We start from the raw sequence: 24,852 nt of genomic DNA on the forward strand, positions 1-24,852 counted from the left end.
TGATTGGAATAATTTTGCTATTTTTCTGAGATCTACTACCTCTTTCTGCTGCTTCAGGTTATCTTAATTTGTTCATCTTAAAACAACCTGTTCATGCTTATAATTTACAATTAAATACTTTACAACCTTGTGCTTCAATGGCTCTTTATGCGGATGATATTGAATTGTGTATTTTCCGGGTCATTATAACAAATTTTCTTGTACAATAGCTGAGGTCTGGGGGTGTGGGTAGGACAGGGTGAGTGAGCTGTGTGTATTTGAAATGTATGTTATGTAATACTGTGTATTCTGCATGTATACTATAATGTTGTATTTGTGTCTCGAAAATGAGATGCTACATCTCAAGGGGCAGTCCTTTCAATAAATTCAAATACTTTATGCACGGCTGCACCAAACACTAACCTCAGTTGTGTATGTGTGTTACCTGTAAAGTAGTCGAAGGAGTCATGCTGGAAGACCTCGTATAGGACCCCTAACAGCTGCCACATCTGGGGGGAAATGGTCTGACAGGTGAGCCCAAATGCCAGGGACAGGATCTCCTCATAGAACTCTGGAGGAGGTGGTGGGGATCGGGGTGTTGAAGTGTTACATAAGACAGTGAGAGTTCAGGTTGTGTACAGGCCTGGACAGGTTGACAATGAACTGTGATTCACAAAAATCTTCCTTAAGGACAGAAGGTGCTATTAAGATGTGTAATGTGTAAGATGCATAATTCCCCTATTGTGGCCTCTTTCAATTCTTCCTCATACTCTTCCTCTCAGCCCCTCCTTCCTTCTTCCCCCTCCTCATATCACCTTCAGACATAAATAATTAGTCAGCTGGGGTCAGATGGATGAGCGGTTAGGGAGTTGGGCTATTAATCAGAAGGTTGTTCAGGGTTTCCCGCAGAAAATGTGTTAGTCAAGGTAGGGTGAGGTTTGCCGACGGATCGGGGGAGGTGGTCGTCAAAAAACGAAGTTCTGCAGAGAAGGGAGACTGCCGTTGGAATGAAAGGGAGAAAACTGGATAGAGTCCCACGGCGGATATCGCTCATTAAAAAACGAAACGTTTTTGACAACGTAGTTAAGGTGGCAAGCGTGTTGTCAAGGCGGCCGCCTTGACTGCAAGGTGCTGCGGGAAACCCTGTTTTTGGTTCAATTCTTGGCCGTGCCAAGTGACGTGTCCTTGGGCAATACACTTCACCTACTTGCCTCGGGGAGACAACTGTACTTACTTACTGTAAGTCGCTTTGGATAAGAGTGTCTGCTAAATGACTAAATGTAAATGTAATGATCAAGCAGTCTATCTCTATGGAGCAATTGATACATGTGACACACAAAAACAGAATGACGTGCCCACACACACCTGCCATACCTATGATGGGCTTCTGTAACACCAGACCGATGACCTGCAAACAGATCCCCTCCAACTGTTGAGTAATCTGAGAGTGACACAGAGTGAGAAAGGGGGACGGACGATGAGCAAGCCTGATACAGTATCAGGAGGAGAGAAATACACCTGCTGATATCTCACCTCTTTGTGGTCCTCCATGACAGTCAATATAGTGTCAATGGTGCTGAGAATGCTCAGAGCCATGACAGTCTTGTCCTCACTCTCCTCATACTCCTCACTCTGTAGCACCTTCGTGAAAATCTCAGCCTGCATACACACACACACACACACACACACACAAAAAGAATACATATCCATACCACACACAAACCTCATTCTCTTCACATATTTTAGACAAACACACACTCAGTCTAAGAGTGCAAACTAACACACACGGTTCAGGGTCTAAGGACACTAACCAGGTTCTGCGTCATGTCCACGGCGATGACGGCCACTTCCTGGTTGTACTCACAGATCATCTTCTGGATGACGTTGGTGAGGTCGTCGTTCTCTGTCTCCTTGACAATGTGCAGCAGCTCCTGCATGATAGGTCGGATGTAGGGCCTGATGTAGACTTTAGCTTCAGAGACACAGAGAGGAATGGGACTTAGTGTGTGTCTGTGTTTTGGTCCAGATAGTAGCTAAGATGTGATACAAGGATGCTATTGGTATGTGCAATTAGCTGTGTCATGTAAGTGTAAGTTTGTGTGTGCGTGCGTTTGAAAGAGTGGGTGTGTCTGCTGGTAGAGCCTCAGACCTTGCTCTTGGTTGCTGACTAGTGTCTGCAGAGCAATGGCAGCCTCCACTTTGACTGGCATCTCCTTGTCTTCAATCAGGTCCTGCTTGACCAGCTCCACCGCGTTCCTCAGAACCAGCTCATCATGGAATCGCAGTGGACTGAAGGAGTGCAGCACCCAGCATGACTGCAGACACCCCACCAAATTATTTATCTGCACACCCTATGGCTAGGCCTTAACCATTGCGACTGCTCAACTAAATCCTGTCTATGACTTTTGAAATTTGTGATCTGCAATGTTGTCCTCCTGCCACCAGAGTGCATCACAAGGCTCCCCATTGTGTTCCCCTGCACAAGAGAAACAGTAGCCCCCTTTTATAAAGCCTGTTTGACCGTCTGACCCGACCGACCGAACGACACACAGAAAGACAGAAAACGAAAGATAGATACAACACACAGATGGAGGTATGCAACGCCAGAGGTTATGGTGTCTCACCCTGGCTCGTAGGTATCCCAGAGGAGAGTTGAGGAGGGGGAACACGTAGTTCTGTAACATCAGTTCCATCTGATCCCTGAATAACCGCTTCTGTAGAGACACAGGAGAGAGAGACAAACAGAAGAGAGACAAGCTATTAGAGCTGGATACAACAGATAATAGATAGTGAAAAGGGCAAAGGAGAGGATGGATAACACACACACACGAACCTTCAGCAAGAGTTCTGCCAATGAGCCAATGACGTGCAACCCCCCGTCCTTCCTGCGAGGGTCAGTGGTGGGCTCCATCAGGATCTGGTGACAGAAGTCCATCATCTGGGGCAGAATCTGTTGAAGCAAGGAGCAGAGGTCAAAGGTTAACAGTCAGGGCATATAACCATATGCCCTCACCGTTCACCTTTGAAGGCCACAGGATGACTTTTGAAGTGGGGGAACATCTAGCAAAAAATAAAATTTAAGGGGAGGTACTACAGGTGAATAGGATTTTTTTTTCTGTTCTACTATGAGAATGAAACTTTACCACATGAATCTAACCAAAAATATAAGACCATTTTGTATTGTGACTTTTAGTTTTCCCCCCAACACAATGTTTAACAGCGATTTTCTCAAAATGACATCTAGCACACATGTCAAGCTAGACAACTCTTGGCTCATAATAGGTAAAGCCATACAATTTTACATACTGCTTTGTACTTGGAATATCTAGACATATTCAGAGGGATTTTCAAATATATTTTGTCAATCTAAATTTATGTGGTATAATATACAAAAAAGAGGCACAATTTTTTTTGCACTTGTCAACATCATACCAACAGTAAAATATGGTGGTGATAGTCACTGCGTTTACATGGATTCGAATTACTGGCTTATTTGGACTGAAATAGAATTATCCGTTTCTTGTAAACACCTTTGTTAGGATAATAGGGGTTATGCGCAACATTCTTCCGGGTTCTACAAAACAGATGCAACCACTTCCAGCCGGCCGCTTTTGAGGTAAACACAGCGTAGTAAAGGCCACCTACTATAGCCGGTGTTTAAAGGAGCTACCCTTAATTACAATTTCCCATGTACATAGGATTGCCAAACGGACTTCCAGAGCCCCAAGTACCCTGGGGAGTAGCCTTTTTTTTTTGCTCGCAGGCGACTTTAAAACAGTCAAAAGAAGACTGTACCTGTAGAAGTCCAAGTGGACTTAAAGAATGCAGTGTTTGGCAATCAACTGCAACAACTACCAGTGTGACAGTATTTATTTACAGGTCAATTTTGTCGTAGCGTAGGCCTAATCTTATATACCTGCTAACTTTTACGTTACGTTTTTTGGCCTAGTAGTAGGCTAGTAAACGTAATTCCTTCTAGGAACAATAGGTCCTAGCTATAGAAACCTGAATAATTATATGGATATGACACTAAATTAAAATGAGCTTCTTAAATTAATTTGCTGAATTCATATATTTCATTGATAACTTAGCACTAGTTGTGTAGCTATGTAGCCTACTGTAACATTGTAGTTAATGTGTAGAGCTAGTGTTAGTGCTACCTCCTGGGAAACGGTCTAACGTTAGGCTATTATAACGTTATATGAACTCATCACTTTATTCCTGTCACACTTACCCTAATGTAGAGTGTAATACAACTTATAAAATCATTGAACTTCCCTGTCAATATAAGTTATTTGGATCACCTAGCGCTGCAGATGTATACAGAAGTGAGAAGCGGAAACGATTACATCTGTTTTCCGGTTCAAACGCTGAGCGCTCCGCACATAGAGTTAATATAACTAGAGTAAGCTACTTTTGTCTTCCAAGATGGCGTCCCCATTCATTTCTATGAAAAGTGCTCAGTGGCGCAGTGAGGCAAGCGAGATTGCGAGACTGGACGCGGCCATCTTTCCACTTCCGTGTCTTCCTGTCTAACTTTAAACAGTGGCTCTTTTTTTCCCTAGCTCCGAGAGCTCATTTAAATCGTCTATCGGCCAATGTGAACTTTTGTGCTCGTGCCCAGTTAGTATCCGCCAGCACATTTGCAGGCAACTTTCATTGACTAAGCAAATAAATGGGTTGCTAGTTTACCCATTTCGGATTGGTTTCAAACTTAGCAAAAATCGGGAAAAATTATTCTATGAAAAAGCTAGTAGTATGAGCCAGGTTTGAGAATCAAACAAAAATTATTGGGGGAGATAGTTTTGTAAATGTTGAATGGAGTTAATAGAATAAAAACGACCGGAAGAGTCGGAAACCTAACCGTACATGCAATACCACCTACATCCACCGGGGCTGTTGCTTCAAGCCGAGGGGCGAGGGGTGGGGGCTTGGCTCCGCATAACCCCTATTGCGGTCCGACTATGATCCGATCGACACCGCGAGATTACTCGGTCCGAGTCGGTTGATAATTCGGACAGCGCATGCTTGTAAACGGTGAATTGGACTATGAACTGGGGGGTGTTCCATCAACGTCGCTAACACAAATAAGTCTCACTTGGGTAAACGTCAATTTAGACTTAAGCCTCAAGCCGTTCCACTAACGTTCCGTTCCACTTACAAGCAACGCTAATTCAAGCTAGACCTCACTCTGAAGCCCAGATCAGGCGATAGTCGAAAAGAGGAGTTATGTCGCAAAAAGCAAAGCGTAAAGCAGCAGAGAGGTGTTGTTTCAGCAGCGTAAATTGTTTTTTTGAGTGTTTTGGGAGTAAAAAGAGCAATGTTGCCGCAATTACCATGGCAAGGGAGACAACTTGTCAAACCATTACGACCGTTAACATGCGTAAATTGTAGACCTACCAAATTGACTTAACATATATATATATATATTTAGGCCTACTGATAATTAGCGTAATTTGATGAGCTGTCTGAAACCGTTCTGACAGTAGGCTAGCCTATGGCCAATACTCTCAACAGGAGATTGAAAATAATATTAGCCCAAAAGAGAACGTGGCAGCAATTGAAAATTGTAGGATAAAATTCAAAACACTGAAGAAAGCCATGGTTAATTGCACTTGATGTGGGCTAATACTGTTTTAAATTACTTCAAAATAACTTTGCCACACGCATTTATTAACTGGTAGGCTAAATGATGAGATTTAAGATAAAAAGGAAAGATAACCATAACTAAAATAAGGATTCACTGAAATGACTAGTGTTGCACAGATCCAGCATTGACTTTTTAGATCAGAAGGTGACCCAAACTGCACACTTTGTTTGGAAGAACAGTCATTTAAAATTGCTTAGCATGACTATCATTATTATATAATGAGTATTTCCAATTAACATAGTCTGCCTCCACAGATCCAGAGGGGGCTTGGACAGTGACAGACTCACTTTGGGAAAGCATGCCCTACTGGGAACATTGGGCACAGCATCTAATTGTCTTCTTTGGAAAGGGCAACATTTGGGACACTGTCATGTAGGGGCAGCATAAAGGGCACTTCATAACAGCACCCTTTTCCATTGGAAGTAAGTGCATGGGAACAGTCCAATTTAGGCCATTATAAGGGCACCTTATAGGGTACTGCATCACATTTTCTATACTATAAAAGGAACTCATTAAGACATGTTTTTACACTTACAGAGGGCACTGTCATTTATTGCGTGGGGCATCCTGGGCACTCAAGCATATTTCACAATGTGAATGGCAGACAGTAGGGCACTTGGTCTAATTTTTGCCACTCGAAGGCATTTTAGAAACACTTTCAACCATGGGGGCACCAGGTATATATATATATATTATTTATGTTTTTTTTATTTTCAAGAATGACAATTAAATCTATCTTGATGAACTATGCTGGGCCTGCTGAACCTATACTTCTTCCACAGATACTGGTCAGGGAAGCATTACTTCCGTCTCTGAAGACCCTTGGGGCTGGTGGGATAAACGCTCTTTGTATAATCTGAGCACCTTCATCCACCACAGGCTTGTCAAAGAATGGATATGCCATAATTGGTTGTAACTTGTCTTGAGGCTCTGCTTAGTTTCTAAGGCCTTATTTTATGTCAATTAACCAACGGCTTTTGAAAACAGCTTAAGTGCCATTTTTTCTTAACTTGTTAATTTAAATTAATATATTTTTTGGAGATGAAGTAGGCCTAAACACGTGAATCATTCATGTCTGCACAAGTCTGAATTTACGTTTCCGAACACGGACTAAAGTGCTTTGCGCGCAGGAATTTACTCGACGGAACTGTCTTTTGAGATTCTGTTTCCGCCTGTTTGAAATTATTTGCAACACATTTTAGTTTAGCTTGACTTCTAGCCTGACACCAAGCCCCCACCCCTCGCCCCTCGGCTTGAAGCAACGGCCCCGGTGGATGTAGGTGGTATTGCATGTGCGGTTAGGTTTCCGAGTCTTCCGGTCGTTTTTATTCTATTAACTCCATTCAACATTAACAAAACTATCTCCCCCAATAATTTTTGTTTGATTCTCGAACCTGGCTCATACTACTAGCTTTTTCATAGAAAATGTTTTCCCGATTTTTGCTAAGTTTGAAACCAATCCGAAATGGGTAAACTAGCAACCCATTTATTTGCTTAGTCAATGAAAGTTGCCTGCAAATGTGCTGGCGGATACTAACAGGGCACGAGCACAAAAGTTCACATTGGCCGATAGACGATTTACATGAGCTCTCGGAGCTAGGGAAAAAAAGAGCCACTGTTTAAAGCTAGACAGGAAGACACGGAAGTGGAAAGATGGCCGCGTCCAGTCTCGAAATCTCGCTTGCCTCACTGCGCACTTTTCATAGAAATGAATGGGGACGCCATCTTGGAAGACAAAAGTAGCTTACTCTAGTTATATTAACTCTATGCCTGACACGGATCAGGCTAGTTCCGAACCTTGATTACGTAGCTAGAACTAGAATAATCCACCTTCATGGAACGGAACTCTCGCTAAAGTTAGTGAGACTTGGCGAAATAAGTCTCGCTTTCCCTTAATCGACGCTGATGGAACACCCCCCTGGACTCTGCGTCTTTGCGTATGTATGCGTATGTTGTTGGTAGTGGTGAAGAGGTCAAGCGGAAAGGGCTGTACCACCACTAGTTGTATTGAAAACAGCGCCACGTATCGCACTGGGATATTACATAATTTCGGCCAATGATTCGGTTTATTCACTGCCATATATATTTGGATAATAGCAGTTGCCCCAAAAATGTGCATTATCCGAACAAAGCTAGATTCGAATTGATCCCATCATGTAAACGCAGTGAGTGTGATGGTCTGGGCTGTTTTGCTGCTTCAGGACCTGGAAGACTTGCTGTGACAAATGGAACCATGAATTCTACCAAAAAATCCTGAAGGAAAATGTCCGGCCATCCGTTTGTGACCTCAAGCTGAAGCGAACTTGGGTTCTGCTTCAGGACCATGATCCAAAACACACCAGCAAGTCCACTTCTGAATGGCTGAAGAAAACAAAATGAAGACTTTGGAGTGGCCTGGTCAAAGTCCTGACATGCTGTGCCTTTGGCCTTAAAAAGGCTGTTAATGCTAGAAAACCCTCCAATGTGGCTGAATTACAACAATTCTGCAAAGATGAGTGAGCCAAAATTCCTCCACAGCGCTGTAAAAGACTTGTTGCAAGTTATCACAAACGCTTGATTGCAGTTGTTGCTGTTAAGGGTGGCCCACCAGTTATTAGGTTGTAAGGGGCAATCAGGGGGCTTTTCACATCACTGTAGGTTCTTAGTCCTCATAGATGGACTGTCCTCACCTCCTTTCTCTTGCGGGCGGCTTTGCACAGGAGACTCTGGGCCTCTGTGGCGGGGAGGGCGTGGTCATCGTACAAGTCTGGAATGCACACAGACCAATCAGTCAGTTAGCCTACAGAACCACCTGAATATATCAGAAAGGTTCCTTGTCCTGCCAGGCATTCGCCACCAGATGTTACACTACCTCTACAAGCACACAAATGGGTAAAAGGTGTTGTGTATCCTCTTAGCTTGCCTGCCTGTCTGTCAGCCTGTCTGAGTGTGGTTTGTGATGACTTACTGAACTTCATACGGATGTACTCATAAGGGTCCTCCTGCCAGAGTTTCTCATCCTCATCTTTGTAGCACATGAGAGGGAAGATCACCTCCTGACAAATGGTCTGTAGAAAACAGGAGGAAACAATTCAGCTAACAGACCAACACTCAGCTTAGGAAGTCTACTTTTCGATTAGTATTGTGTGTGTGCCAGACCTGTATGTGGGGTTTCATGTGTTTCCAGGTGATGGAGTGGGACAGTCCCTGACGCAGGTAGCTGAGGGACTGTTGTAGGACGTGTGGAGTTACATACTGCTTCTGTCTGTGCTGGTCTAACACCTTCAACAGCACCTGAGTGACAACACACACACACAATCATCAGGGGGAACAGAACATGTATTCACCAGCTCACAAGGTGTTAGATATATGTGAAATATTATAATAACAGTTAACTATTATTTTGTTGTTGCTTATAACATATACTTCCAGCACATTAACAATTTGATCTACATACAGACAAGACTTCTCTCACACTACTGAAGACAATCACTATACTACTCTGCCCAAGGAACTGTTTATGTTCCTGTTCTGTTAAGTTTGAATATTGTCCTAAGACAAATGTAAAGTATTTATCCATGCATAACTACTAACATAATAAATAGGTTATTTATTAATGTTTTCTAACTTGTTAACTAGCTAATGGATTTCTGCGTTATTATATATTATACACATGTAATATAATAAAGTATGATATTGATTTTAGCTTGATTTAGCAATTGGTTTGTTCATAAATCCAGTTCTATTTTTACTAGTGCACAGTGCCGATGACGCAGTCAATGATTAAGATGTCAATGAGACACAGAAACACAGATTCCTTGAACTACATATAAGAAACAGTGCCTGTGATGTTGCTGAGTAAGATGTCAGTGACACACAGATTTCTGGAATTATAGATTGATGTGATGCAGCTGATGACAGTTCTTCTAACAAAATGCACTGATCTAAAGGCTACCGAAATAAAGAATCAGGTGGCCAGCATTTCATCCATACAGAGAACTGGTGATCAGTTGGCTGAGCGGTTAGGGAATTGGGCTATTAATCAGAAGGTTGCCTGTTCGATTACCGGCCACGAAAAATGACTTTGTAGCCTTGGGCAAAGCACTTCACCCTCGGGGGAATGTCCCTGTACTTACTGTAAATCGCTCTGGATAAGAGCGTCTGCTAAATGCCTAAATGTAAAACCCTTAGAAAGAAGCTGATTCAATGTGATGCCAGCAGTCAGGCCTGCTCACCTGGCGCTATCGGCGTTAGCTACTAAATGACAATAGGCCTACCCAAAAAACATATTTGTGAATTGCCAATTGAATGGTTGTCCAGCAAGTAAGTCCTTGTTTGATGAGGCCTAAAGCAATGGAAATCAGGCTTAACCATAGTGAATTGTTTGTTTTAGTTAATATCCTTCCAGCTGAAATAAAATATCCATTCTAAATATAATCTTTCTCTTAGTTAGCTATCCAGCATTTCCTTCATGTGAAGTGGCTGAGCGGTTAGGGAATCGGGCTAGTAATCTGAAGGTTGCTGGTTTGATTCCTGGTCGTGCAATTACGTTGTGTCCTTGGGCAAGGCACTCCACCCTACTTGCCTCGGGAATGTCCCTGTACTTACTGTAAGTCGCTCTGGATCAGAACGTCTGCTAAATGTAAATTATTGGTGTTCGCAATTTGTTCACCTTCAACAAGTTTGTCATATAATGCAATGCACTTTACAGGACTATTTAATTTTCACCAACCACTCATCAGAGCAATACACATCATTTCAACTTCACACATTGACACGTAAGATCAGTTGCTCAAGCGCTCGCTATACATAGTGCCAGCTCAACATTGCTGAAAGAGTTCCATCATGAAACTGGTGGCAAATAACTTTTGGGGATCTTGAAGAGCTTATGCAAACAACGTCCTTGGGTTCTGAAATGGACACCTGCAAAATTTGAACTTTGCAGAGTGCCTGGTTTTCGAGATAATTGTGGGACAAAAACATACACACACACACTCCTGGCATTATTTGATGGTCCATTCTAAAAGCAATGCCACAGATGGCTTCGCACTTGGGAAAATATTTAAGAAAACTTGGGAGGAGCAATTCAGTGAGGGATCCCTGCCTCCATACCCAGTACATAATGTATTCTCATCAATTCAAAACCTAAAAAGCCTGTTTAATCAAACCATTCCTAGTTATTTGTCTGAATATGACATGAGAAATACAGTGTGCAATAGAGAGTTTCCAAAATTCGGCATCAATTCATGAGTGTAATCCAGTGTAAACTCCTAGAAATATCTTTGCACATTGTACACTTTTCCTACCTGCTGTATGCCCATGGCGTATGTCTTGAGGAAGAAATCCGCAAACTCAAAGTATTCCTTAGTCACATTCCCTGGGCTTCCATACCTACGAAACAGGAAAACTTTTTTGTACATCTCCAGGAAGCGAATTCTGTCTCGATTCATCCTCAGGTAAGGTGATGGTGACTACAGGGCCTCACCTCTCAAACAGCCTGGTCAGGATGTGCATGGCCCACTTCTTACACTTCCACCACACCAGCTCCGGACGGTCGTCTTCATCAACCTCCAACGTCTCCTAACACACACACACACACACACACACACACAGACACAAACGTAGACACAAGGTTCAAAAACATGTTCATACTATGAAAAAAACAACAAGTGGAAGGAAGAGAGAGATTGAAAGAGCAAAGCGAGGGTGAGTGTGTGTGTGTGTGTGTGTGTGTGTGTGTGTGTGTGTGTGTGTGTGTGTGTGTGTGTGTGTGTGTGTGTGTGTGAAACTCACTGGTGGAACACTGCGGTCCATCACAGCCCTCAGTATCTCCATCCACTGAGTCATAATAGTGTTGTTGATAAGCTGGAGAGGCAGGGAGTACTGCAAAAGAGAACACATACTCCATTACGCACTTACATCCACACTGTCAATAACACACCATGTCTCCCATAACGATGACAGACACAGCCACTAGTTTAGAGGGACTACCTAGTGCAAAGAGATCTAACAAAGACACACCTGTACGAGTGCGTGGAAGATCTTAAGGATCTGTTTCTGGATGAGGACAGAGAAGATGGTGGAGTCTGGCAGCAGCTGGATTATGAGTTGCTGGATACGGGGTAGAAAGATCTGCATGGCTGCCAGCAACGGCTCCCTGTCATCAGCCTTCTTATACCTGGCCCACACACATACACATTGATCAGCATTATGCAGATCAGCACCCACACACAACACCCTCAGAAACAAAACACCTAATCAACCAACTCCAACTATCTTTGATGAGGACTACAATTCCCTGTTGTACCGTCATCAGTGGCCACCAGGCAGAGAGACGGGCACTAAGGATAGACAAACAGAGCAGAGGAAGGAAGGAGGTGAGACTCACTCGTAGTTCTTGACAAGCTGGTAGAGGGCCAGCAGACTGCCATACCAGCCACTGTTCTGAGACTGCAGGTACACCCCAATCTTATCCACAATGGCTGTCCAGCGACCAGGGAAGTCGTGCTTTATGATGGCTCGCAAACACACAGTCAGCTGGGCCCTGTGAGTGAGTGAGTGAGTGAGTGAGTGAGTGAGTGAGTGAGTGAGTGAGTGAGTGAGTGAGTGAGTGAGTGAGAGAGAGAATCCTTGTCTTTGAGTGGTCAGCTGGTGTCATGGTTCTACAGAGCCAACACGTTTGGATCCCAACACTGGATGTTCAATGCACGAACACTACCACCACAATTTAAGTATAGCTACATTCAAATTTCAGTCAAAGCTATGGAGTTACGACCTACCGTATGGATTCTGGGCACTGGATAATGCCCTCCACGATGTTATCTCGAATCTGCTGGCGGTCATTCTCATGGATGTTGAAGGGGAACACCACCTCCCCAATTGAGGGCTCGCGGTCCTGCCAGTACTGGCTAACCATGTTCTTCAGGTAAATGGCTGCTGCACAGGGCCGGCGCACAATGAAGACATCACATACTGAAGATCAGACGGTACTGGACACCACACACACATTTGCAGGGTCAACTACTTTTCACAAATGCTCATACCATTTCATTACCACCACATACTATAGTCTATTTAATAGTTTATGTCAAATTCAACACGTAGTCTAATATTTAATCTAGTCCTCCTTACCTGCTTGGCGTACGGGAAACTCTACCTGTTCAGACACAATAATCTGGAGCAGGGTGGGGGCAAAGTTGATGATCTTGTAAGACTGGAACACACATAAAAAAACACCTCCATTGAGTTTTGAACCAACATTCATAAGACAAGACACAGTGAAATCAACCAGTCAGCAATCCGTTTTAAATCGAGATAATGTAATGAATTTCTTCCGAGTTGATCTGAATTGAGATGATCTGTTGGAACGCAAACAAACTATTCCGATTTGCAGGATGTATATCACAATTTTCTTTTTGGGGCATGATGTCAAAAATGGTAGCTTACTGCATCGGTAAGAGTGTCCGAGAGTATTCTCTTAAAACCAACACACCCAGGAAACAACAACACTCTGGTTGATTGACTTTGTTACTTGTTTAGCAACTGTCACTGTCAACTGCATATTCTATTTATCAGTTATCACGTTATCCTCGCTCTGAACAATATCTGGATTGTGAAACTGTAAAATGAATTATATCATTTACGAGGCAACAGCTTATGTTTCAACGACGGTTTTCAAACAATTAATGACCAAAGGGATCCGCAAGAGCACGAAAACTAAACTATGATGGTTCGGAAAAGTATTTGATTCTCGATGCTGGGCCTTACAATCATAACATGAACCCATTCTTAACATAAAGGATGTATGATAACCCGTTAACAAAACAAACTTATTTCACTCAAACACCCACCTGATTGAGTTCATTTTCAGCCGCTATCCTGAGGTTGGGATCAATTGTCCCCTTCAAAGCCTGGATAATTCGATTGGGATCCATCTTTATTAGTTATACTGTCAGTTTTGCGCTTTCACAATCACTTTCTGGTCTAAATTTGACTAAGCGTTTTGGATGTGTATACATTACCCCCGCCCCATTTTACCGTCAATAAGCAGGCGGTGGACGTAAAGCAAAACAGCGGAGTTTTACGGTAGAACTTCTTCATATGCATCCGCAGTAAGGTGAGTCATTTACTGCCCCCCCAAGTGCTGGAGTATTATGACTGAAGACTTTATAATAAAGAAATAAAAGTTGGATGTTTTGTAGGCTACTTACGTGTATAAATGATATGCTTCTGTCAGCTCTAACTAATCCATCCAATGTTCATGAGTGGTCACGGAACCTGTAATGGTGTAACCTTGATTTTGCCACCAAATTATCTAAATCTGAAATATCTAAATCGCGGTTTTATGCCTCCGCCAGCCAGTCACATTGACAATCCTCTCTGTCCATCATGTAGTGTAGCCTAGTCTAATGGTTAAGGAAATCCAAGCAACAATGTAGGCTAATCTGTATAGGCCTACTTAGAAAAGAGTTCACTTTTGATATACTTTTAAGTATGCTTTGAAAATAGTTCACTTTTGATATAGCCTACTTTTAAATATGCTTTGAAAATAGTTCACTTACTCCCAAAACATTTTGAAGCCCTATAATCTTATACTAATAAATAATTATCAATTGGAGTAAAATACAAAAAAAGCTACTTGAGAAAGAAGCAGAGAGAAGGGTTGCATTATGCATTTGAAGGTTATACTGTAGTGATGTGTCGTTCGTGAACGATTCGTTCATTTTGAACGAATCCTTATAAGGACTCGGGAGTAACGAGTCCTCTCAACGAGTGATTCGTTCATTTCCCGACTCGGTCTTTCTACGAGTCTTTGGATCATTTTTCACGTGACCTGCATAGGCTCTGTAGCTAGAGGAAACGAACGATTCGTTCCTTTCCCGACTCGGTCTTTCTACGAGTCTTTGGATCATTTTTCACGTGACCTGTACAGGCTGTAGCAAGAGGAAACGAACGATTCGTTCCTTTCCCGACTCGGTCTTTCTACGAGTCTTTGGATCATTTTTCACGTGACCTGCATAGGCTCTGTAGCTAGAGGAAACGAATGATTAGTTCCTTCCCCGACTCGGTCTTTCTACGAGTCTTTGGATCCTTTTTTCACGTGACCCGCATTGTATTTTTTAGTAGAGGAAACAGTTTCCTTATTCCCTTTCGCGTGGCCGCTGTTTTAGTAAGACGTGAATGAATGATATTCGCTCAAGTCATCATACTGACTGGTTTTGTTATTTTCACTTTACATTTACACTTACAGTTTAGTGCAGTGTAATTGTTTGACGTGATAATTAAATGCTAGTGTGATAATACATGACCAAATCATACAAACTCATGATACATTATTTTAATGCAGGAATTTATTTTGAAATAGTATTTGCTGGTGCACATGTCATGCACTAACCTACAGTGGACGTATAGGGGCTATACGTCCTTTGCAGTGGACGTATAGCCCCCACCCCCCCCCCCCCCCCCCCCCCCCCCCCCCTGAAATGAACAAATGACTCGAAAAAAGATTCGTTCATTTTACTGAACGAGATTCAAAGAACCGAATCAGTAAAAAGAACCGAACTTCCCATCACTATTATACTGTCAAACTGAAGAAATAACGACGTGAAAAGATTAAGATAGCGTGGCTCATTGGCTGGTCAATTCCCATGATGCAAGGCGGTAAATGATGTTACCATTTACTGATAAGTTAGCCTTTTTTTCGAAATACATATGTAACTTCATTAATTTCTTTTTTTTTATGTGTCTGCTTCGAATGTAGTAGTGTTTTTTTGCGTGGTAATTGTCATTGTTGTGCTGGTTTGCCATTGTAACCATGAGTTAAATTACTGTTACGTTTAATAAATAGAGCTGGATTACCTTATTAGAGACGCATGAATAACATAGTTTTTTGGGTCTAGAAAGACACCATACATAGGTCACACATGCAAGAAACAATTTTTCTCGTATATTAATTTAGTGTCACTTAGTGAGAGCCCCCCTTATCGTCAAGTAACCATAGAGTTAGTGTAACTAGAGTAAGGCCGAATCCCAACACTCCCCCTTGCCCCTTACCCTGAACTTACCCCTTCCCCTTGGCCCTCGAAAGGAAGGGGTAACATAGCCCTAGGAAATGGGACACCACTTGGTTACAGGGACGTCATCTAGCACGTATCGATATCTCCAAAGCAAGTAGCGTTATGCTAGCCTGACGTTGTCATACTCATAATTCTAGTCAGAATATGAGTCTGAGAACTCTCCGTTGGGCTTTGACTACGAGGCGTGTTTCAAACGAGCCTAGAAAACAAATGCCTCTTCGCTCATTTGGATAGATCTACAACCTATCAGAGCAACAGAGTATGTGACGTATGTTAAGCGCCGCATAGTTGTTGTCAACATAACTAAACTGAGAGGCAGCTAAATCTTTACTGACTAAACTGCAAGCAGACTTGAAGTATGCTTGAAGAATGAATACAAACGATTTTTGCCGGTGTTGTAAAATTAATTTAAGGGTAAGGGGAGTACTTGTTCACACGGTCAACCTTTTTGAGCGAAACAATAAAGGGCAATGCATATACGAACAAGTTCTCCGTTTAGGATTACAACTCCACAAAAGAAAAGGAGAAACCACAATGGCCACTGGGTTTTCATTGTGTCCCATCTTCTTCGCAAACATCGGGGCCAGCTGATAAATTAAACGTTTACCGAATCCCGTAGGAAAGACGGCAAAAACATATTTTCCATCGACAAATGCCTTGATTGCGTCTCTCTGTTCCTCTTTCAAAATTAATGCGCTGTCGATGTCTTCTAAAACAGACTCGATGGCAGAATCATAACATCCCAGATCTCCAGCAGTAGCCATGTTTGTTCAAAACGAATTCAACTTAAGCGCTCTTTTGTATCGTGGGTGATTACATTACTGTTGATCATCTGTCCATCATCGTATAAAGCCCGCCCTGGCAATTTCATTGGTTCGCCCAGATTCTGGTTTTCTGTAGTTGGTCCCCAATACGAGACCCTCCAGACCCAACTTCCCGACCAAATTTTTTTTGGGCGGTGAGAAGTTGGGCTGGCAGCCAGGCTAGCGTTATGCACTGATATTAAATGAAATTCGCTGCTAATGGAGTTTACTTAGAACTGTAGACATGCTGGTCAAAGAAATGCGGGACTGTTGTGCAATTCAGAACTGTAACATTAACGTACCAAACTAGCGATTTTTAGAAACGTTTCAATTAGGAAAATGGTTGCAAATATATATGTTCATGACTGTATATAACACAAAACAAGACTGTCATAATTTTGTTATCAATTAATTAAGCCGATAATATAACATTTATCGGACTCTCTGGAGGATTTGGTCGCCATTGTTGCCGGTCGCGCAGTTTTCACATAGCCCTAGGTTTCAAGTAAGCTCCCGATCTTACTTGGGTTTAAGGGGTGTATACCCCTTAGTCTTAGCCCTTCCCCTAGCTCCAAAAGAGTATTGGGACACCACTAAAGCCTAGTTTATACTTTTGTCGCCGACACTTTTGAAATGGTCGCCGACAGAAATGGCGTCACGGTCGACACTTTTAACCGTCGCTTGAAAGTGTCGCCTACCAGGAGAAATTTCTACTGGCGCTGATGTCGTCACATTGTGTCGCGCAAGTTTGATTGGCTAGATAGACGGCACGCGTCGTTGACTGCTTTGTTTTAAACAGAGCAAGTTAGAACATATCCTGACTGCAATCCTCTCTAACTTGCTCTGCCAATCTCTCCTTTATTCCTTCCATCTTAAACAGCTGTTAAGCGTTCACTGAAAATGTAAAACAAAGCAGTCAACGACGCGTGCCGTCTATCTAGCCAATCAAACTTGCGAAAGTGTCGACCGTGACGCCATTTCTGTTGGCGACCTTTTCAAAAGTGTCTGCGACCTAAGTAAATATTGGGCTTAACTCTCACGGGAACGCGCAAAACTAAGGGGAAGGGGTAAGGGGGAGTATTGGGATCCGGCCTAAGCTACCTTGTCTTCCAAGATGGCGTCTCCATTCATTTCTATGAAAAGTGCTCAGTGGCGCAGTGAAGCAAGCGAGAGCGCGAGACCGGACGCGGCCATCTTTCTACTTCCGTGTCTTCCGGTCTAGCTTTTTTTTATTTTATTTTTTATGTATATATATTTTATATTGCAAAAACAGAACAACAACACACAACAACTCTCGCAGGGGAAGAGAGAATATACATACAATACAAATGTTTTCAAAGTGCACAAAAGAACTTCCTAAGCAGTTAAACAAACAAAAACAAATCTAAAGGGGAATTAATACACAAGGCAATATGGCTATGGTAAATAAAATTATCATTTAGGAGCAGCACACAAGGAGAAGTGAATCAAAACAGTAGTTTCGGAGATATGTTACTACACATTTTTCTTGCAGTTACACTAGATTTGATCATTCATAAACTAGACAAAGGAAGGCTTAGAACTTATCCACTTACTGCAATGCAGCTAAATCTAATACAGACGAATCTACATGATCCATATAAAAAAGGATGTGTGGCAAGGTGAGAACAGGGACACCAACAATTTTAAGTGACAGCCAATCATGTATCTCAGACCAGAAGACGTTGGCCACGGGGCAAAAAAAGAACATGTGCTCCAGAGTCTCATCAGCCACCTTACAATAACACAAGGGTGTACATCAAATCTGAATCTCTGTCTAAGAAAGTCAGCGACCGGATATATTTTATAAATTATTTTAAGGTGAGTCTCTTTTACTTTCGGGGAAATGGGCCATTTAATGAATTTAAAATGTAATTTTTCTATGGGCAATGCACCCGTATTCGGAACCTGTACACACAATCCTCTTCCATAATCATTTTTATTTATTTATTTGAAAGCATCATTAATAAATCTGTTATTACATTTACTGTCAAACAAAATACAATCATTTATAACTAAATTTGGTAAAGTTGGTATGGGTCTTGTTCTTGCATACAACATTGTGCCTCGAACTATCTGTAGTAATGGTACAGGTATTACATTACAAATCTTGATAAATTCTCTAGAGGTACAATTTAAACTATATTTATCCAAGAAAGCCTTATACTCCAAAAATGTAGAATTATCAATCATCTTTAATGTCGTTTACATTTACATTTAGTCATTTAACAGACGCTCTTATCCAGAGCGACTTACAGTAAGTACAGGGACATTCCCCCCGAGGCAAGTAGGGCCTTGCCCAAGGACACAACGTCATTTGGCGGGGCAGGGAATCGATCCCGCAACCTTCCGATTACTAGCCCGACTCCCTCACCGCTCAGCCATCTGACTCCCGTTTACAAACACAATGCCCTTTTCATACCAATCCATTTTAAATAACGAGTTCCTGTTGATTACAATGACTCTATTGTTCCATAAGGTGGATCCATGTGGAGAAAAGCTATGGGTGAATATCAGTTTCCAATACTGTAGAATTTGTTTGTGGAAGTTTGATAACTTAATAGGAATTCTGGTCAACTCAAAATCACACTGTAAAAAAAATTCAAGCCCTCCTACTTTTTAAAATATATTTCTAGGTATGTGAAACCACATAGAATCTGGTTGTAAAATATATGTTTTCAACCAATTAATTTTAAAGGTCCCAAACATTGATTCAAAATCCAAAGCATTGATTCCACCCATAGCATACTCCTTAACAAGCTGTGATTTCTTAACATAATGAGTTTTATTTCTCCACAAAAAATTGGAAGTTGGCTTTCTTAACATTACCAGGAGACACATACATGGAGTGACTTGGATAAATTACTTTGGAAATACTTTCTGCTTTAGATAGAGTAACTCTACCAAGGATGGTGAGGTCTCTGGTAAGCCAGCGACTCTATCTACTCTACGGTTAGAAAAATTAACATCTTACCTTCTGATAGCATTTTTAGACAGAACTATCCCTAGATATTTCACTTCAGATTTAACCTCGATTGAAGAAAGGATGGAATCCGTAGAAAAGTGGATGGGAAGTAGCTCACATTTTTTAACATTGAGGGTTAATCCTGAAGCTTTAGAGAAAATCGAGATAGACCTAAGGGCAACATCAACAATGAATTTATCCTTTAAAAGGAGTGCTGTGTCGTCTGCAAACTGACTTGCTTTAAATTCCTTATCAAATATCGAGATTCCATGCAACTCAGGGTTGTGATTAATGAGCATGATAAGTGATTGGGTGGCTAGAATAAACAGTTTGGGAGAAATCGGGCACCCTTGCCTAATACCTCGGAGCACGTCAAACCTAGGAGTTATACCAGGATTCACGGAAACAGAACTATATATGTCAGTATAAAACATCTTAATTATCTCACAGAAGCTGTTCCCAAAACCTAAAAAATCAAAAACTTCAAATAAAAAGGTATGTTCAACAGTATCAAGAGCCTTATAAAAATCTAGAAACTAAATAAAAGCATCAGTTTTAATGAGGTCTCGATAATCAAGCATGTCTTGCAGCAATCTGGTATGATTATGAATGTTTCTACCCCTCATGAAAGCTGATTGACACTCATCAATAATATGCGATAACCCCTCATTCCAACGATTAGCATAGACATGTGCCAGCAATGTATAATCGTAACATAACAAGGCAATTGGTCTCCAATTATCCAATAAAAGATTCTTTGTTATTTTGGGGGATAAGAGTGATGAGACCATGTTTCATAGTGGGAGAAAGATGACCTGCTGAGATACAATCTAAATATGCATTATAGAGTAGTTCCCTGATATAATTCCAAAAGAAAGACAGAAACTCCACAGTTATCCCATTTATTCCAGGTGATTTCCCCTTAGGCATCTGTTGGACTGCCAAGTCTAGCTCCTCAATTTTTAACTCATCCTCCATAAGTTGTTTAAAGTTATCATCCATTGACTTCTTAAACCCCAGAATCTGATCTAAGAAAAAACAACAATCTTCTTTAGAAAAAAAGGACTTATACAAATTACTATAAAAAGCTTTGATGTACTCATATTCTTGGTCTTGGTCCACAACAATAGTATCATTAATATTTAACTTCCGAATACTCTTCTTCGTCTGTCTCTGCTTTTCCAGACTAAAGAAATAAGAAGAGTTATTTTCCCCTTCTTCAATCCAACGAGCCCTCGAACAAATAAATGCCCCCATAGCCTTTTCCAGATATATATTGTCAAGATTGGACTGTAGATTGTTTAATTCAGTCTGCTCTTCCAGTGCCTAATCATCTTTACAGCACAGCTTATTAATGTGACTGATGTCCGGTCTAGCGTTAAACAGTGGCTCTTTTTTTCCTAGCTCCGAGACCTCGTGCATGTTTGCAACTAGCTATACACGTCATACTTTGCGCTGTTGGCCGTCATGGAGACTGTATTCCGGTTGATGACCTGGTCCAGCGTTGGTAGACCGATGACCAGGCAGGTCCTGACAGCTCAAACCCCCCACACCACAGGGAATGTGTGGGGGGGGACAGAGAGAGGAGAGCAGGGATTAGAGAATGCCAGGAGCAGCTAACAGTTACAGTCATAATAGAATGAGTTCCCCACCGGTCAGTGTGGACTAGTGCAGCAATTTAACAGAGCTAAAAGGGTATTTGATACTGCCCCACACACCAAGACAGCGACAGCCCCCCTCGGTTGGAACATGAAATCTGTTCCAGGGGAAATAACTCTAAAAAAGGTTATACTTATACGAATAAGGATGAAAACAACCAGTCCCCCGCTGTCTCCAACGAGTAACAAAAACTATAACAATAACAATATACAGCAACTGAACTATAACAGTAACAATATACAGTAACAGGTTTACTTTCTTTATAACATCTAGATGGGCAATGTGAACATAAGCTATAATTACAATTTAAAAGTTACATGTGATACACACATAGGCAAACGCACACCCCAGGTTTACATAGAAAGTACACACATCCTTACCTTTAACAATCATAGAATTGACTAAACAAGAATGTTTTAATCTAGTTTTGAATGTCGAAACAGTATCAGCCTCCTTAATTGAGACAGGTAATTTGTTCCAGAGAAGAGGTGCTCTATATGAGAACGCCCTACCTCCAGCAGTTTTTTTCTTAATTTAGGGTATTACCAGATAGCCGGCATCTTGAGATCTTAAAGTCCTTGCGGGGCAATAGGGTGCAAGGAGACAAGGATGGTGGTCCTTGGTAAAGTGGTGCCAATCCATGCAGAGATTTGTAAGTTAGTAGTAAAACTTTGAAATCAGCTCTGGCTTGGATAGGGAGCCAGTGTAAAGAGATAAGAGTAGATGTTATATGATCAAACTTTCTTATTTTAGTCAATAGTCTAGCCGCAGCATTTTGCACCCGCTGTAAAAAATTTGGGTAGGTAATTGGGAGGCCAGAGAACAACACTTTGCAGTAGTCCAATCGCGACGTAACAAAAGCATGTATTCGTTTTTCAGCATCATCCTTTGAGAGGAATTTTCGTATTTTGGCAATATTACGTAGATGGAAAAATGCAGTTCTGTTGATTTGCTTAATATGGTACTCAAACGAAAGGTCTGGGTCCAATGTGACTCCTAGATTTTTTACCAGCTGGCTTTGAGATACTTTGACGCCGTCTAAGTCTAAGGTCAGATTGGATACATTATTTCTGTATTTTTTAGGGCCGAAAATTTGAACCTCGGTTTTATACGAATTAAGAAGAAGGAAATTTGCTGTCATCCAAGTTCTCAACCCCGAAACACATTTTTCCATAGCATGTGGAAATTCTCCAGGCTTTATACACATGTATAGCTGAGTATCATCTGCATAACAGTGAAAATTTACCCCAGAGCTTCTAATTATGTTTCCTAAAGGCAACATATAGAGTGAAAATAACAGAGGGCCTAGAACTGAACCTTGTGGTACTCCGTATTTTACAGTGGAGCTCCTGGATGAGCAGCCATCATAGTGGACATATTGTGATCTATCAGATAGATAGGATCTAAACCACTGAAGTGAAGTACCAGAAATCCCAACATAGTTCTCCATACGTTCCAGGAGAATCTCATGATCCACAGTGTCAAAAGCTGCACTTAGGTCAAGAAGAACCAGGACAGAGATGGAGCCCGCGTCAGAGGCTAATAATAGATAATTGACTACCTTAGCTAATGCAGTTTTAGTGCTGTGGTGAAGACGAAATCCAGACTGGAGAGGTTCATAAAGCTGATTTGAGGAGAGGTGCTCAGTGAGCTGTTGTGCCACAGCTTTTAAAAATTTTTGGGAGAGAAATGGCAAATTTGAAATTGGCCTGTAGTTGTTAAGACAACCTGGATCCAGGTTTGGTTTTTTGAGAAGGGGCTCAATAATAGCTTGTTTGAAATCGTCAGGGACTTGTCCAGTTACAATAGATTCATTAATAATACTAAGCATGGGTGGTCCAATAATAGGGAGAAGTTCCCTACAAAGTTTGGCAGGGAGGGGATCGAGAAGGCAGCTAGTGGGTTTCGAGGAGTCTATCAGCTCGATGAACGCTTCCATAGAAATAGGGTTAAAGTGAGTGAGAGCCTCAACATGCAGCATGCAGTGTATAGAGGAAAAATCTGTGTTAATGGCCACTCCTCCAGGACTAGTCTGTAGTTGATCCCTTATTGCATAGATTTTTTGGTCAAAGAAATTATTGGGAGAGAGATCTGAACTAACACAGATACCCCTTTTCCACCAACGCATTTTGGGTGCCGGTTATGAGCCGGTGCCTATTCGCGAACCAGTTCTTCCTCTTTCGACAGACTGGGAACCGGGAAAGTGGTTCGTACGTGGTTCGCAACAAGCACTACTTCGGAGCTGGTCTAGTTTATGAACCAACAAAGAACTGCTTGGGGCGGGGTTACCGTGACCAACAAAACGCTTTGGCCGCCATTGCTCTAAGTTTTTACAATTCATATTTCAGCTAAACGGTACTTGTAAATCAGAATCTGAATGAAAGTGTATCGAGAAGGGGGCAGTGTAGTTGCTGAAAATGTGCTTATTTTATTGATGAAACTGCTAATTTGTAAATTTGCTCGGACTTTTATTATTCTCGATTGTAATGTAAACATTCGGGATGCGCGTGCAATGTGGCTGCAGAAAACCGGGAAAGGATAGCATTTTTAATGGCAAAAGGACCACACGGATAATACAAATAGTTAGATGTAAAAAGACCAAAAAGGTCAAGGAGGACAGCCTTTAAAAGAGAAAGCGATTACCCATTGATCTGTCGCATCAGAATTTTGATTTGGGTGACGAAAGTCTTGAAATTTGAGTGAGAATGTCGCCCGGTACAGACCGCATAGACGAGCGGCAACCATGTCTTCGTCATGTCACTAAGTTAATAATTTTACAGTTTTACAGTCAATTTTAAATTTTAAAAGTCGACAACGACAGCTTTCAAGAAATATGGAAATTCTGCTTTTCAGCCAGCTGGTCCAATTGTTTTTCTGATTTGTTCAAACTGGCAATCTGAGTGAGACTGCGTCCCCGTTACACTGTTTTGACGTTAGCCTCAGTCAGACTCGCTCACTGGCAGTGTGCACAATGTTGTGATTCATTCATTTGCCTGAGAAAGCGACCTCCGTTAGCCAGGCTTGTTTTGGCCGATCACTTGGTCAGGCTATTTAAGGGTATCGGGGTCAAGTGAATTTTTTGCATAGACAAGTGAAACGTAAATCTATTTGTCCAAAGGCCAAGAGCCTCAAAAAGTTAATATCAAGCCCTGCAATCCAGTGGCCAGAGATATATGATGACCTGATCGACACTCCAAGTGTAATAGACCGGGGAGAAGTTTGTCTTTTACAACCGACATGCGCAGTTGAGACTGCTTGACAGTTGTGTGACGTAGGGTGATAATTGGTCTATCCAAATGGCGAGTTGAACAAACACGTCGGATGCGCCGTGTTTGGATGCCGATGTAGGTTTGCAAAACCATGAGCAACAACAGCAACGAAACGTCCGCCATTGTTGATTTTGTGTTTGGCGCTACCGCGCTAGCGTTGCTGGGAAATATGAGACGTATACAGTGACGTAATGACGTGGCTCTGTGGTGGCTCTCGCCCGTGGAAAAGCAAACCGGTTCTTAGTAAGCTCCGTTCTTGAACCAGCTCCGAACTGGCTCTAGCACCAGCTCCGAACTAGCTCCCGGTTCACTTTGGTGGAAAGGGGGTAATATTGACGCGAAAGGGTACCCTGTGCGTCCTCATCCGACGCCTAGGGCCGTGACAAAGCGTCGGTATTTGACAACTTGGGAATGAGAACGGGTTGGTTACACAGAACGTTACACATAACCTTTT

General features: G+C 41.9%; 1 protein-coding gene across 3 annotated transcripts in view; it reads right to left on the reverse strand.

The window, feature by feature from the left end:
• Positions 1-13,653, reverse strand: part of ipo8 (importin 8) — a 63,856-nt gene extending 50,203 nt beyond the window's left edge. Inside the window, exons 1-18 of one of the 3 annotated variants that reach the window (XM_047022616.1) lie at positions 13,459-13,653; positions 12,740-12,821; positions 12,388-12,544; positions 11,997-12,152; positions 11,630-11,786; positions 11,402-11,491; positions 11,094-11,188; positions 10,915-10,999; positions 8,768-8,902; positions 8,577-8,676; positions 8,299-8,375; positions 2,813-2,929; positions 2,604-2,693; positions 2,129-2,294; positions 1,791-1,951; positions 1,513-1,638; positions 1,354-1,420; positions 425-550 (exon numbers count right to left, since the gene is read on the reverse strand). In XM_047022616.1, the coding sequence (XP_046878572.1) occupies positions 425-550; positions 1,354-1,420; positions 1,513-1,638; positions 1,791-1,951; positions 2,129-2,294; positions 2,604-2,693; positions 2,813-2,929; positions 8,299-8,375; positions 8,577-8,676; positions 8,768-8,902; positions 10,915-10,999; positions 11,094-11,188; positions 11,402-11,491; positions 11,630-11,786; positions 11,997-12,152; positions 12,388-12,544; positions 12,740-12,821; positions 13,459-13,542 (2,071 nt within the window). In that variant the 5' untranslated portion in view covers positions 13,543-13,653. Of the gene's footprint in view, positions 1-424; positions 551-1,344; positions 1,421-1,512; positions 1,639-1,790; positions 1,952-2,128; positions 2,295-2,603; positions 2,694-2,812; positions 2,930-8,298; positions 8,376-8,576; positions 8,677-8,767; positions 8,903-10,914; positions 11,000-11,093; positions 11,189-11,401; positions 11,492-11,629; positions 11,787-11,996; positions 12,153-12,387; positions 12,545-12,739; positions 12,822-13,458 lie in introns of all 3 variants that reach the window. The other 2 variants (XM_047022614.1, XM_047022615.1) reach the window with 2 other exon arrangements.
• Between the last annotated feature and the right edge of the window lie 11,199 nt (positions 13,654-24,852).

The sequence above is a fragment of the Hypomesus transpacificus genome, chromosome 7 (assembly GCF_021917145.1).
Source record: "Hypomesus transpacificus isolate Combined female chromosome 7, fHypTra1, whole genome shotgun sequence".
Taxonomy (NCBI): Eukaryota; Metazoa; Chordata; class Actinopteri; order Osmeriformes; family Osmeridae; genus Hypomesus; species Hypomesus transpacificus.